Raw genomic sequence first — 12,254 nt, 5'->3', positions numbered from 1 at the left:
AGTCAGAAACTTCAGTTTGCACAACACACACACACCGTTCAAGCTTTCCTCCAACATTTCCTCCCGAGGGTTATGGGACACTGACTCATCATGACCAGGGATCCCAAATATCTCCCCGCTCTTATCTCCGTGCCAGGTGCCGGTCCCGAGGCTCCACGGATCCCGGCGATCGAGCCACTGCGAGCGCCAAGAAGCATCTCGCTTTCCAAACCCGGCGAAAAAGTTGGTTCCTCAAATTTGTTCCTGGCAGGAGGGGCAAGAAATCACGCCGGGCTTCGGCAGCGGAAGCGGCGGCAGGGGGAGAAGCTCTGGTTGGACCGTCCCGGCGGCCTCGCATCGATCTCGGGTCTAAGGTCCGGCCGGATCGTAATTCCAGCCGCTCTTACGCCCCTAGAGTCACCGCCCCTCTCCACACCCTCCATTCCCGGAGCCGCAGGGCCCGGAGGCCTGGCTCTCCCCGGGGTCCAAGGACCCAGGGCTGGCCGCCGCCAGGTGGAAGGAGACAGGTTAACGGCGGCCCGCCCCCGGGAGGCGGGGCCTGGCGGAGCGGCCGCGACCCCCGCCCTCCCTCCCCCCACTCCCCGCGCCCTCCCCCCCTCCCGCAACTCCCCGCGCCCTCCTGCCCCAGCTCTCCGTGCAGCCTGCCGCCCCGCGCGCGCTAGCGCGCCCTCCGTCCTTGAGCCCCGCAACAGGTGAAGCGGCCGCCGCTCCTCGGCGCCTCCGCGGGGCGGTCTCTCCCCGCTAGCCGCGCGCCCGCCCCTCTCCACGCCCCCTCCCCTCCGCCCGGCCTTCGCCGCCTCCCTTGGCTGCTGGCGGCCTCCCCTCGCCCGGTCTCCTGCTCCGGGGCCCCCGCGCAGGCCGAGAGCCCGCGCGCCTAGGAGCAGGGGAGGCCGCGCACTCTACGGACACGCACTGCGGCCGGACGGATCCAGGCGGTGACCCCCGCGCGCCCTGGGCCCCGCGCCGCCGCGCTCCCCTCCCCCCCCCGCCGGTGTCCCCGGGCTCAGGGCCGCGCGGCCAGCCCCGACGCGCCGGGGGTCCCCGAGGCGGGGCCGGCCCGGCCGGGGCGCGACGATGGAGGAGCCGCAGCGCGCCCGCTCGCACACCGTCACCACCACCGCCAGCTCCTTCGCGGAGAACTTCTCCACCACCAGCAGCAGCTTCGCCTACGACCGCGAGTTCCTCCGCACCCTGCCCGGACTCCTCATCGTGGCGGAGATCGTGAGTGCCTCCGGGCGGGCTGGGCTGGGGGCAGGGGCGCAGGTGGGCCCCGCGCCGTGCTCCTCGCCTGGGAGCTTGTTCACATGCTCGGGAGGGCTTCGAAGGAATCCTTTTTGCTCAGCCTCTTCTTCATCCCCAGGTGCCGAACTCAGAGACCCCCTCTCTGAACGAGGTCTCATCACCTTGGGCTCTTTTGGGGGAGACGGTCGTGACCCTTGGGAGGTCCGTTGGAGAGAAACTCGACTTGCTGGGTCCTCTCTGTGGTCGTGGTGTGTTCTGAGAGCAGGATGCTTGGTGGGCATTGAGTTTGTGTTAATGAGTGTCAGGGACACCTGGCGCCTCCCTTATCTGCTCTCTACCTGGGTGGCCTTTTCCCTAAAAGAAAAACTTTACGAAGATCAGAGGAGAGGAGAAGACTTTTTCTTTTTTTAAATTTATCTCCCTGGTAGTAAAATCGAGGTGAATCAGGAGACATTTACTGAATAAAATCTGAGGGTCTCCTGTCTGGTGCTCTTTGAAGACCAAAGGGTCTCCTGTTTGGTGCTGTGCACATCCTGGTTTAAGACTCAGAACGTTCCTGGGGAGGAGGCCGGGCATGTGCCTTCTCCTCTCCATAGGAAGACATGGAGGCTGAGAGGTCGAGTGATCGCCCCTTAGGTCCCATCGTGGCTGAGAAAGGACGCCGGCCGTGTTAGCAGCTAGTGGTTGCCACTATTTATTGTCTTCATCCTGTGCCAGGGTCTCGTCAAGCGCTTTAGATGCCTTCGTGCTCTCATGTACCACACAACAACCCTATCCTGTGAATGTAGCTTTAATTATTATCTCATTTTACATGTGAAGAGACTGAGACTCAGAGAGAGGAAGTAGGTCGCACCTGGGGGTGGTGGAGGTGGGATTCAAACCCAGGCCTGCCTTACTCCAGAGTCCTGCTCTTAACTGCCAAGGGGCATCCCTTGCAGCTGTCTAAGCAGCGCCCCTTTTGCTGTATCTCGTATACTTTCACTTAAACATTTGTGGGATTGAAATCTAGCCTATATGGGGCCATGATGGTGCCGAAGTGACTGAGGACCCCAGCGGTTCCTCTGAGAAACCTTCAGCAAAACCTGTGCACATCAAGTAGCTTGCTTGCTCCTCCGGAGCCTCAGAGCCCAACCCAGACCAACTGAATCAATCCCAGGTGTATCCAGTGCACGAGGAGTTTGAAGTGTTGGCTTAGCCCATGCCCCAGCTGGTTCTCTCAGCTGGTTGCCCCAGCTGGTTCCCCCAGCTGGCATTGAGGCCTTCAGGAGATCCAAAAAAAAGCTGGGGTATTGGAATCACTGTGCAGGGCCTGGCTTATAGGAATTCAACAAATATTTGCTGTGTGAATGAAGGAGTTGGCAGGCTCCCCTGCTCCAGCAGAAAGAGCAGAAGCTAAAATGACAGAGATGGGGCTTCTACCCTGTGGTGGATGTGGACCAGGCTTAAAGTAAAACACCTCTTGTTTTCTGATTTATGGTCAATAAACTCCATGTTACATACTTTTTCCGAAAGTTGGAAAGTGAAAGAAAAAATGTAAATGGTCCACAATCGCGTTACTAGAAATAACCACTGTTGATGTTGGCATGTATACTTTACGATTTCAATACTTTTTTTAAAATTTGTTTGTTTTTTGCGGTACGCGGGCCTCTCACTGTTGTGGCCTCTCCCGTTGCGGAGCACAGGCTCCGGACACGCAGGCTCAGCGGCCATGGCTCACGGGCCCAGCCGCTCCGCGGCATGTGGGATCTTCCCGGACCGGGGCACGAACCCGTGTCCCCTGCATCGGCAGGCGGACTCTCAACCACTGTGCCACCAGGGAAGCCCCTCAATACGTTTTTTGAAAAAAATGGAAAAATATGCAGGAAAAATTGTCCTTATTACTAGTAGAGTTGGGTTTTTATTTTTAACACGTCTGTATATGCACAAGTTTTAAAGAGTCATGGTTCTACGGGTAAAAATGTAAGTTTCCCCCACCATCGCTGGTTCTTGATTCCCCCCGCTTCCCCAAATTGTAGATGTTATTCAGTGGCTTCCCATTCTGAAAGATGAGGCTTTAGCTCTCTTGGACCACCTCTTTCCCACCCCCATTATACATACACCTTTCCTGTCTTTGGGTTACATCACTAACCAGTGCTACCTTAGGATACAGGAAACACTGTTCACGGAGCCACTGAGTGGTCTGTGAGTGCTTTTCCTTTTCTGCCCAATTTCTTGTTTTCCCTGCAGTTTGTAATTCTATTTCCGTGTTTTAGTTCTCTAGATATTTAGACACTAACTTTACCTTAGTTGTTTGAATCCCCTCTCTGGAAACTGAGACACAGCAGGTACTCAGTCAGGGTCATCCTTCTGACCAATCCTCTCTGGGAGCTACTCACCTCCTCCCACCCAGCCTGCTCACCTGGGCACAGCTAATGGCCTGGGATCTCCTGCGTGTCACCCTGGAGATTCTCTTCCCCTCTCTCCTGGGTTGGACCCCCTCCTTCCCATGACCTGTGCCCTTCTCTGTCTTGACTCACTGCCGCTAGGGGAATACACAGCCTCTGGTAGTCTCCTGAGAAAGGATGCGTGTGTAAATCGAGATTTGCATCTTTCAAAATATCTTGATTCCACTGTTACACATAATTAATAGGTTGACTATGTAAAGAATGGTAGATTGGAAATTGTTTTCCCTCAGAATTTTGAAAGTATTCCTCTGTTATCTTCTAGCTCTTATAATTCTTTAAGAAAAATTCCAATTCTTGATCCCCACCCCCCACCCTTTCTGGAAGCTTGTAGAATCTTCTTTCTCCCCAGAGATCTGTAACATCATAATGATGTGCCTTCATAGGAGGCACTAAGGACCTGGTGTGTTCTCTCAATCAGGAAAACTCATGGACGTTTAAGGAGATTTTTTTTAAATTGAATTTTTATCTTTCCATTTTCTTAGTTTTTTTCCTGAAATTCCTTTTATACTTTTTTTCCCCTACGCATGTATTTTCTTATAATTTTTCTGATGGATTTAACTGCTGTGTTTACTTACCATGAACATTTTTCAGGGTCTTGGATCTCTTGCATTATTACAGTTTTCTGTCATATAGAAGTACTATATTTGATTTCCTCAGCTTTCTGTTTTAAAACTAACATGTTCTAGGTTTTACTAGTATAGCCAGTGGTGTAGCAATCTTCCTGTTTTTCCCTCTCTTTCCACACTTTTCCGGTGACTTTCTTTTCTTTTTTTTAATTAATTAATTTTATTTATGTATTTATTTTTGGCTGTGTTGGATCTTCGTTGCTGCGCATGGGCTTTCTCTAGCTGCAGCGAGCGGTTGCTACTCTTCATTGCGGTGCGTGGGCTTCTCATTGCGGTGGCTTCTCGTTGCAGAGCACGGGCTCTAGGCACGCAGGCTTCAGCAGTTGTGGCACATGGGCTCAGTAGTTGTGGCTCACGGGCTCTAGAGTTCAGGCTCAGTAGTTGTGATGCACAGGTTAGCTGCTCTGCGGCATGTGGGATCTTCCCAGAACAGGGCTCAAACCCTTGTCCCCTGCATTGGCAGGCAGATTCTTAACCACTGTGCCACCAGGGAAACCCTCCAGTTGACTTTATTGAGGGAAAGTTCCTTAAAGTATATATTGATGTGTCAAAGGGTATACAAATTTACATATTCTGTTTTGATATATATCCTGAAGTTATCTTTCCCCAAAGCTGTATTAATTTAAACTGTCATTAGTAATGTGAGCCTATTAAACTAAAAATATTTTTTTACATTAGAAGAACTTTTAAAATTAAAAATGCTAAGGATCACCCTAAATAGTATACTATGTTTTATTGACCCAAGATCGTTTTTTGTTCATGTTTTAATATCTGGGTCAGGATGCAGCTTACAATGGATGGTTTCTTGAACTTAGTGAAAAATTGTACCACTGCTTCTTTATCCCAGGATGGCGGCAGGGCGGTTTCAAACTATTACTCTTCCAGCCCTGAGATTAAGTTAGACCTGCCCCCAGAAGAATGCTACTTTCTGCCTTGAAAATACAAAATACTGAGACAAAGAATTGCTAAGAACCTGACTCCCTGCTTGAGCCTGGGGGAAGTAATAGAGAACAAAACACAATGTTTCCCCAAACCTGTTGTCAAAATCCCTTGCCCTGGCTTTCTCACAGGGGTGAGTGGTAATAGGTAAACCTGCTAAAATACTCTAGGCTGTGCCAATGTAGCATCGTGTAGAAACCAAATTGTAATGGTTTCCTTCCTTTTAAAGTTTTATAACAAGCTGGAAGCAATCTAGTACTTGACCTGTGACTCGTAGGACGCTGTGATCTCATAACAGTTATGAGTATATGAAGAATAAAAGTGATTTGACAGAAGGTGAGTTAATCTCATCCTTCCTGTTATTGGTGACTTCAAAATGAGTTATGTCATCCGTGTAATAATGTCAGATCGCCTTTCATTTACTTACTGTCATGAGCAAAGTTAGGGGAAGGACAAAATAGGGTTTCCCGAGAGCTGGAATCTAAATTATTCTATCCTGTTGAGTTCTTTTTAAAGAATAGTGAACATATTTTTTCTGCTTCACAAAAAACAATACCTAGTCTTGGTAGAAAAATTATAAAAATGCAGGTAAGAAAATAAAAACACCCTTTAATTCTCACCCTCACGGTGGTTACTATCAGGCATGGTACCAACCCATGTCTGGGAGTGGGGAGGCTTTTCAAAAATTTTTGGTTATTGTAATGCCTGAGGTTTCTATTGGTGTTTAGTGCCCTGGGGGCCAGGGAGGCTAATGTCCTAAAGTGCCTGGGGCAGTACCCAACCATGAAGAATTGCTTTGCCAGCTGCCAACAGCACCACCGTTGAGGAACTCTGGGTGAACCACTGTTTACCCCTTGGAGTAAACCATTCTAGAGTTTCTTAAGTGGTTGTATGTTACTTATCTTTATTTTTTTTTAAATGTAGTCACTTGTAAACTACTCCTTGTTTACTGCTGTGACCATCTGTGCTGGACATCTTCCATTTGTTACTTGGATGCACTCTCCACCCGGCTCTCCACCCTGCAGGCTGACTTGCCCGGATCGTGTCCAGGGTCCCCTCTGATGTCCCACTGGATTCCGATGTCCTCCCGGCACCCGCAGGAGGCTGTAAGGTGGGAGGGGAGCAGGTTCCTGGGATTCCTCCCTTCCGGGGCTCAGCAGCCTGGCTGTGTCCCTCCGTGCTGGGCGGGCCGTCTGGCAGCCCTCTGCACTCGGCTGTTTTCCCTGGCTCTGCTGACTGGTCACTCCCAGCCGCTTCCTCTTGCCAGGCACTGCGCTATGGCTTGTGGTCTTCTGCACCCTGCTTTCTAAATAAGACCTTTATTAAACTCTGCTCAGATTACCCAATCTAAATGTGCCAGTTTCTGGGGAGACCTGATAAGTTACCTTTCCCCATCAGTGATTAATTTCTTCTGGCATTCTTTTTTCTTTTTTTTTAATTTATTTATTTTTGGCTGATTGGGTCTTCGTTGCTGCACCGCAGGCTTTCTTCTAGTTGCGGCGAGTGGGGGCTGCTCTTCGTTGCGGTGCACGGGCTTCTCTTGTTGTGGAACATGGGTTGTAGGCGCACAGGCTTCAGTAGTTGTGGCATGCGGGCTCAGTAGTTGTGGCGCACGGACTTAGTTTCTCTGCGGCATGTGGGATCTTCCTGGACCAGGGCTCAAAGCTGTGTCCCCTGCATTGGCAGGTGAATTCTTAACCACTGCGCCACCAGGGAAGCTCTCTTCTGGCATTCTTAAAGGCCACCTAGTATTCCATAAATATCCAGGTTCCTGCTGCTCAGTTTAGGTTTCTTTCTTTTCTGTGACAGTGTTGTAACAAACATTCTTTAAGCTACATCTTTCTGGGTGGTCTTTAATATTTTCTACAGATGAGTACTTAGAATTGAGTAACAGGGTATATGAATCTTCTTTAAAGTCAAATTTATAGAGGTATACAGTAAAATTTACCTTTTCTAGTGTAGAGTTCTATGAGTTTGGGCATAGCCGTGTTTAAAAAGCAGCTTTTTTTTTTCTTTTTTTTGACGATGTTGGGGGTAGGAGTTAATTAATTAATTAATTAATTAATTATTGCTGTGTTGGGTCTTCGTTTCTGTGCGAGGGCTTTCTGTAGTTGTGGCAAGCGGGGGCCACTCTTCATCGCCATGCGCGGGCCTCTCACTATCGCGGCCTCTCTTGTTGCGGAACACAGGCTCCAGACGCGCAGGCTCAGTAGTTGTGGCTCACAGGCCTAGTTGCTCTGCGGCATGTGGGATCCTCCCAGACCAGGGCTCGAACGCGTGTCCCCTGCATTAGCAGGCAGATTCTCAACCACTGCGCCACCAGGGAAGCCCTAAAAAGCAGCTTTATTGAGATATCATTCACGAAAAGTTGATCTTTTAAAAGTGTACAGTTTAGGGATTTTTAGGATATTCACATTTGTACAGCTTTCACTTCTGATTTTAGAACATTTCTGTCACTGCAAAAAGAAACCTCTACCTGTTAGCAGTCACTCCTTGGTCTCCCCTGGCCTCAGCCCTTGGTAACCACTAATCTACTTTCTACCTCTATGGATTTGTCTATCCTGGTCATTTCTTTATAAATGGAATCCTACAATATGTGGCCCTTTCTGTCTGGCTTCTTTTACTTAGCATAATGTTTTCAAGGGTCATCCAGGCTGTAGTATGTCTCGGTACTTCATTCCTTTAGTTGCCAAATAATATTTCATTGTATTATATATATATATATATAACATTTTGTTTATTCATTTGTCAGTTGATGGACATTTGGGTTGTTTCCACATTTTGACTATTACGAATATGCTACTGTGAACCTTCATGTATAAGTTTTTCTGTGGACATAGTTTTCAGTTCTCTTGGGCATTTACCTAGGAAGGGATGGCTGGATCATATGGTAACTCTTTGTTTAATATTTCGAGGCACTGCTAGACCGCTTCCAAAGTGGCTGCACTGATTTACAATCCCAACAGCAATATGAGTGTTCCCGTTTCTCCACATCCTCACCAAGATTTATTTTCTTTTTGATTCTAATCATCCTACAAGGTATGAAGTGGTATCTCATAGTGGTTTGTATATCCAAATACAAATACAAGCCCTTGAATTTTAGTATCACGTTGCCAATTTCTGCAAAAAGGGCGGCTGGGATTTTTTTTTTAATTTATATATATAAATTTATTTTATTTATTTATTTTTGGCTGCATTGGGTCTTTGTTGCTGCGCGCGGGCTTTCTCTAGTTGTGGTGAGTGAGGGCTGCTCTTTGTTGAGGTGCGTAGGCTTCTTATTGCGGTGGCTTCTCTTTTTGCGGAGCGTGGACTCTAGGCGTGCGGGCTTCAGTAGTTGTGGCACACAGGCTCAGTAGTTGTGGCTCGCAGGCTCTAGAGCACAGGCTCAGTAGTTGTGGCACACAGGCTCAGTAGTTGTGGCTCGCAGGCTTTAGAGCACAGGCTCAGTAGTTGTGGTGTACAGGCTTAGTTGCTCCGCGGCATGTGGGATCATCCCGGACCAGGGCTCAAACCCGTGTCCCCTGCATTGGCAGGCAGATCCTTAACCACTGCGCCACCAGGGAAGCCCTGGCAGCTGGGATTTTAATATGGATTGTATTCAACCTGTAGATCAATTGGGGGAGTATTGCCGCCTTAAAAAAATTGTTTTCCGATTCATGAACATGGGATGTCTTTCCATTTATTTAGATCTTCTCTAATTTCTTTACCAGTGTTTTATAGTCTTCTGCATACATGTCTTGCATTCCTTTTGTTAAATTTATTCCTAAGTATTTTATTCTTTTTGATGCTATTGAAGATGGAATTATTTTCTTAATTTCATTTTCAAATTGTTCATTGCTAGATCATAGAAATCCAACTGAGTTCTGTATCCTTGACCTTGTATCCTACAACTTTGCTGACCTCATTTATTAGTTCTAATAGTTTTGTGTGTGTTTGTGTGTGTGTAGGGGGTGGGGTGGGGTTGGCCTATGTGTTTTTAAGGCTTTTGTTATTACTGCCAAGTTGTACAGAAAGGTTTAAACTGATTTGCATTCCCTCTAGTGGTGTTTCAGTGTTTGACAGGGTTTGTTTCTGCAAATGCTCAAACTTTTAATGTTTGCCCGTTTTCTTGGGGTGGGAGATGTTCAGATTAATAAAAACTGACTTGGCATAAACACCCACCAGGCAGACCATCAGCTAATATTCAGGGGAGCCCTGCACATGTGTAAAAAAGCAAACTTTAAAAAAAAATTTTATTGGAGTAGAGTTGATTTACAATGTTGTGTTAATTTCAGGTGTACAACCAAGTGAATCAGTTATACATATCTCCACTCTTTTTTAGATTCTTTTCCCATATAGGTCATTAGAGAGTATTGAGTAGAGTTGGCTGTGCTATACAGTAGGTCCTTATTAGTTACCTATTTTATATATAGTAGTGCGTATATGTCAATCCCAAACTCCCAATTTATACCCCACCCCAACCATAAGTTTATTTTCTACATCTGTGACTCTATTTCTGTTTTGTAAATAAGTTCATTTGTACTATTTTTTTAGATTCCACATGTAAGTGATATCATATATTTGTCTTTGTCTGATTTCACACAGAAAGCAAATGGTTTTTGTTTGTGTTCCTCTGATTATTAAAATTGAACATTTTAAATATGCTTATTAGCCATTTATTTTTTCTTTTAGTAACTACCTGTTGTTTTTTTTTTTCCTTCACCCATTTAAAAAAATAGGGCTTTTTTTTTTTTTTTTTTGGCCGGCTGCATGGCTTCTGGGATCTTAGTTTCCTGACCAGGGATTGAACCCGGCCCCTTGGCAGTGAAAGCCTGGAGTCCTAACTACTGGACCACCAGGGAAATCCCGGGGCTCTTTCTTTCTTTAAAAAATGTTTTAGAGATATAAAAGGGAGCAAAGACGTTAATGAAAATTACTTCCAGGAGGGAAATAAGATTGGTTTGGGGGATGTGTTTGAATAGGGAGTTTTGCTTTTTAACTCCTTATCTTTTGTATGGTTTAAATTTTTTATAGTGAATATATTTATACATTAATATAATTAGAGAAGCTTAAAGCAGTGTGTTCGTTGTACAAATAAATTTAAAATCATGTATCTATAGAGTGAAAACTGAATGTCTCTGGTCTCCGCTAACCTACCTCCTTCACTCCACATTTCTTTCTTTTTCTTTTTTTTGGCTGCGCCCTGTGGCGTGCAGGATCTTAGTTCCCTGACCAGGGATAGAATCCGGGCCCCCTGCAGTGGAAGCACGGAGTCCTAACCACTGGACTGCCAGGGAAGTCCCTACCATTCACATTTTTCTGTACACTTGTTCTGTACACTTGCAAATACACATGTAGTATAAAACAAATACACACGAATGAGTGTATTACATATTCTGCAATTTATTTTTCATTTAATAATATCTTGATATGTTTCCATATCGCTTTTTGTTGATTTATGTTTCCTGTGTATTATGAGTATTAATTTTCTTTAGTCATTTGTTATTAGTATCATTCATGACATTTTTCATCAAAATAAGTTTCTAATTTGCATGAAATCTAGAGTGTTACCTTTCTTTAGCCTTGCGGGGTTTAGTTTGCTTAAACACGGCTTCCTTATCCCCAGGATTATACAAATATTTGAAGAAAATATAGTTTCTTTAAATGCTAAAAATATTTACCAGTGGGAGTTCTCTGGTGCTCCAGTGGTTAGGATTCAGTGCTTTCACTGCCATGGCCTGGGTTCAATCCCTGGTTGGGGAACTGAGATCCCGCGCGCCGCACAGGGTGTATTTATTTATTGATAAATACAAATTATACAATAAATACATAAATTAAAAAAATATTTTTTTAAAAAAATTGCCATCTAAAGCTGTAAGTTCTTTCTGTGTGGATAAGAATGTAATCTCACTGTTTTCCCCCAAATGCATAGCTAGTTGTCTCACCATTAATCATATTATATTCCCACATACGTGAAACTATTTCTTGACCCTGTTCTATTTCTGAGTCATTCCAAATTGACTGTAGCTTTATCATGCATTTTAATATTCAGTAGGGTAAATCATACAAATTTTTCTCTTTCTTGCTGTGCTTGTATACTTACACTAACACTTAGAGGTGATTTTTTTTTTTAACATCTTTATTGGGGTATAATTGCTTTACAATGGTGTGTTAGTTTCTGCTTTATAACAAAGTGAATCAGTTATACATATACATATGTTCCCATATCTCTTCCCTCTTGCGTCTCCCTCCCTCCCACCCAGAGGTGATTTTTAAAATCAGTGTTCCTTACATTCCACTACAACTTTGATTGAGATTGCATTAAATTTATAAATTAATTTGAAGAGATGTCCTTATAATATTGAATCTTATCACCTAGGGATATTGTATCTCTCTATTTATTTAAGGTCATTTTATGCTCTTGAAGTCGTAAGTTTTTTCCAGATGAGTTGTATGTACTTCTTACTATATTTGATAAATAGGATTTATAGAAAATGAATTGGATTTGGCAATTTCTGACTATTTGTGGTTTGTAAGAAAGCTGTTGATTATCTTGTTTTACTCTTGTGTGTAGCCATTTTATTTGAGTAATTAGTTCTAATAGTTTTATTATTTTATAAGTAAATTATAGTAATAACTGTGAAACAATGATGATTTTCTTTTCCTTTTTATATTTATACTTTTTTTTTCATTATTACATAGGTTAGGACTGCCAGTGTAATGTTGAATGATTGGGATGAGATGGGTATCCTTGGTGGACTCATAACTTTAATTGTGGTGTTTCTAATGCTTTAATGATAATACAGGTTTTACTGTAGGTTCTGGTAGATATTCTTTATTGAATTAAGGAAGGTAGGTTTAACTGTGTAACTAGTTTAATCAGGAATGGTTGTTGAATTGGGGAGATAGGATTTGGCTGGGGGGTGCCTTTTTATTAGGTGATCATATAGGTTTTTGTTTTTTTCTATTTGCCAATGGAGTGAGTTGTATTAGGAGATCTAATGTTGAATCATTCTTGTACTCC

General features: G+C 44.8%; 1 protein-coding gene across 2 annotated transcripts in view; it reads left to right on the top strand.

Annotated features, from left to right (window-relative positions):
* The first annotated feature begins 250 nt into the window (after positions 1-250).
* The window catches only part of CMTM8 (CKLF like MARVEL transmembrane domain containing 8), a 92,749-nt gene continuing 80,745 nt past the window's right edge, over positions 251-12,254 (top strand). Inside the window, exon 1 of one of the 2 annotated variants that reach the window (XM_060307575.2) lies at positions 251-1,221. In XM_060307575.2, coding sequence (XP_060163558.1) covers positions 1,075-1,221 — 147 coding nt within the window. In that variant the 5' untranslated portion in view covers positions 251-1,074. The remainder of the gene's footprint in view (positions 1,222-12,254) is intronic. The other variant, XM_030830045.3, reaches the window with a different exon arrangement.

The sequence above is a fragment of the Globicephala melas genome, chromosome 11, assembly GCF_963455315.2.
Source record: "Globicephala melas chromosome 11, mGloMel1.2, whole genome shotgun sequence".
Taxonomy (NCBI): domain Eukaryota; kingdom Metazoa; phylum Chordata; class Mammalia; order Artiodactyla; family Delphinidae; genus Globicephala; species Globicephala melas.
Note: the sequence above shows the minus strand (reverse complement) of the source record. Positions and strands in the feature narration are given on the sequence as shown.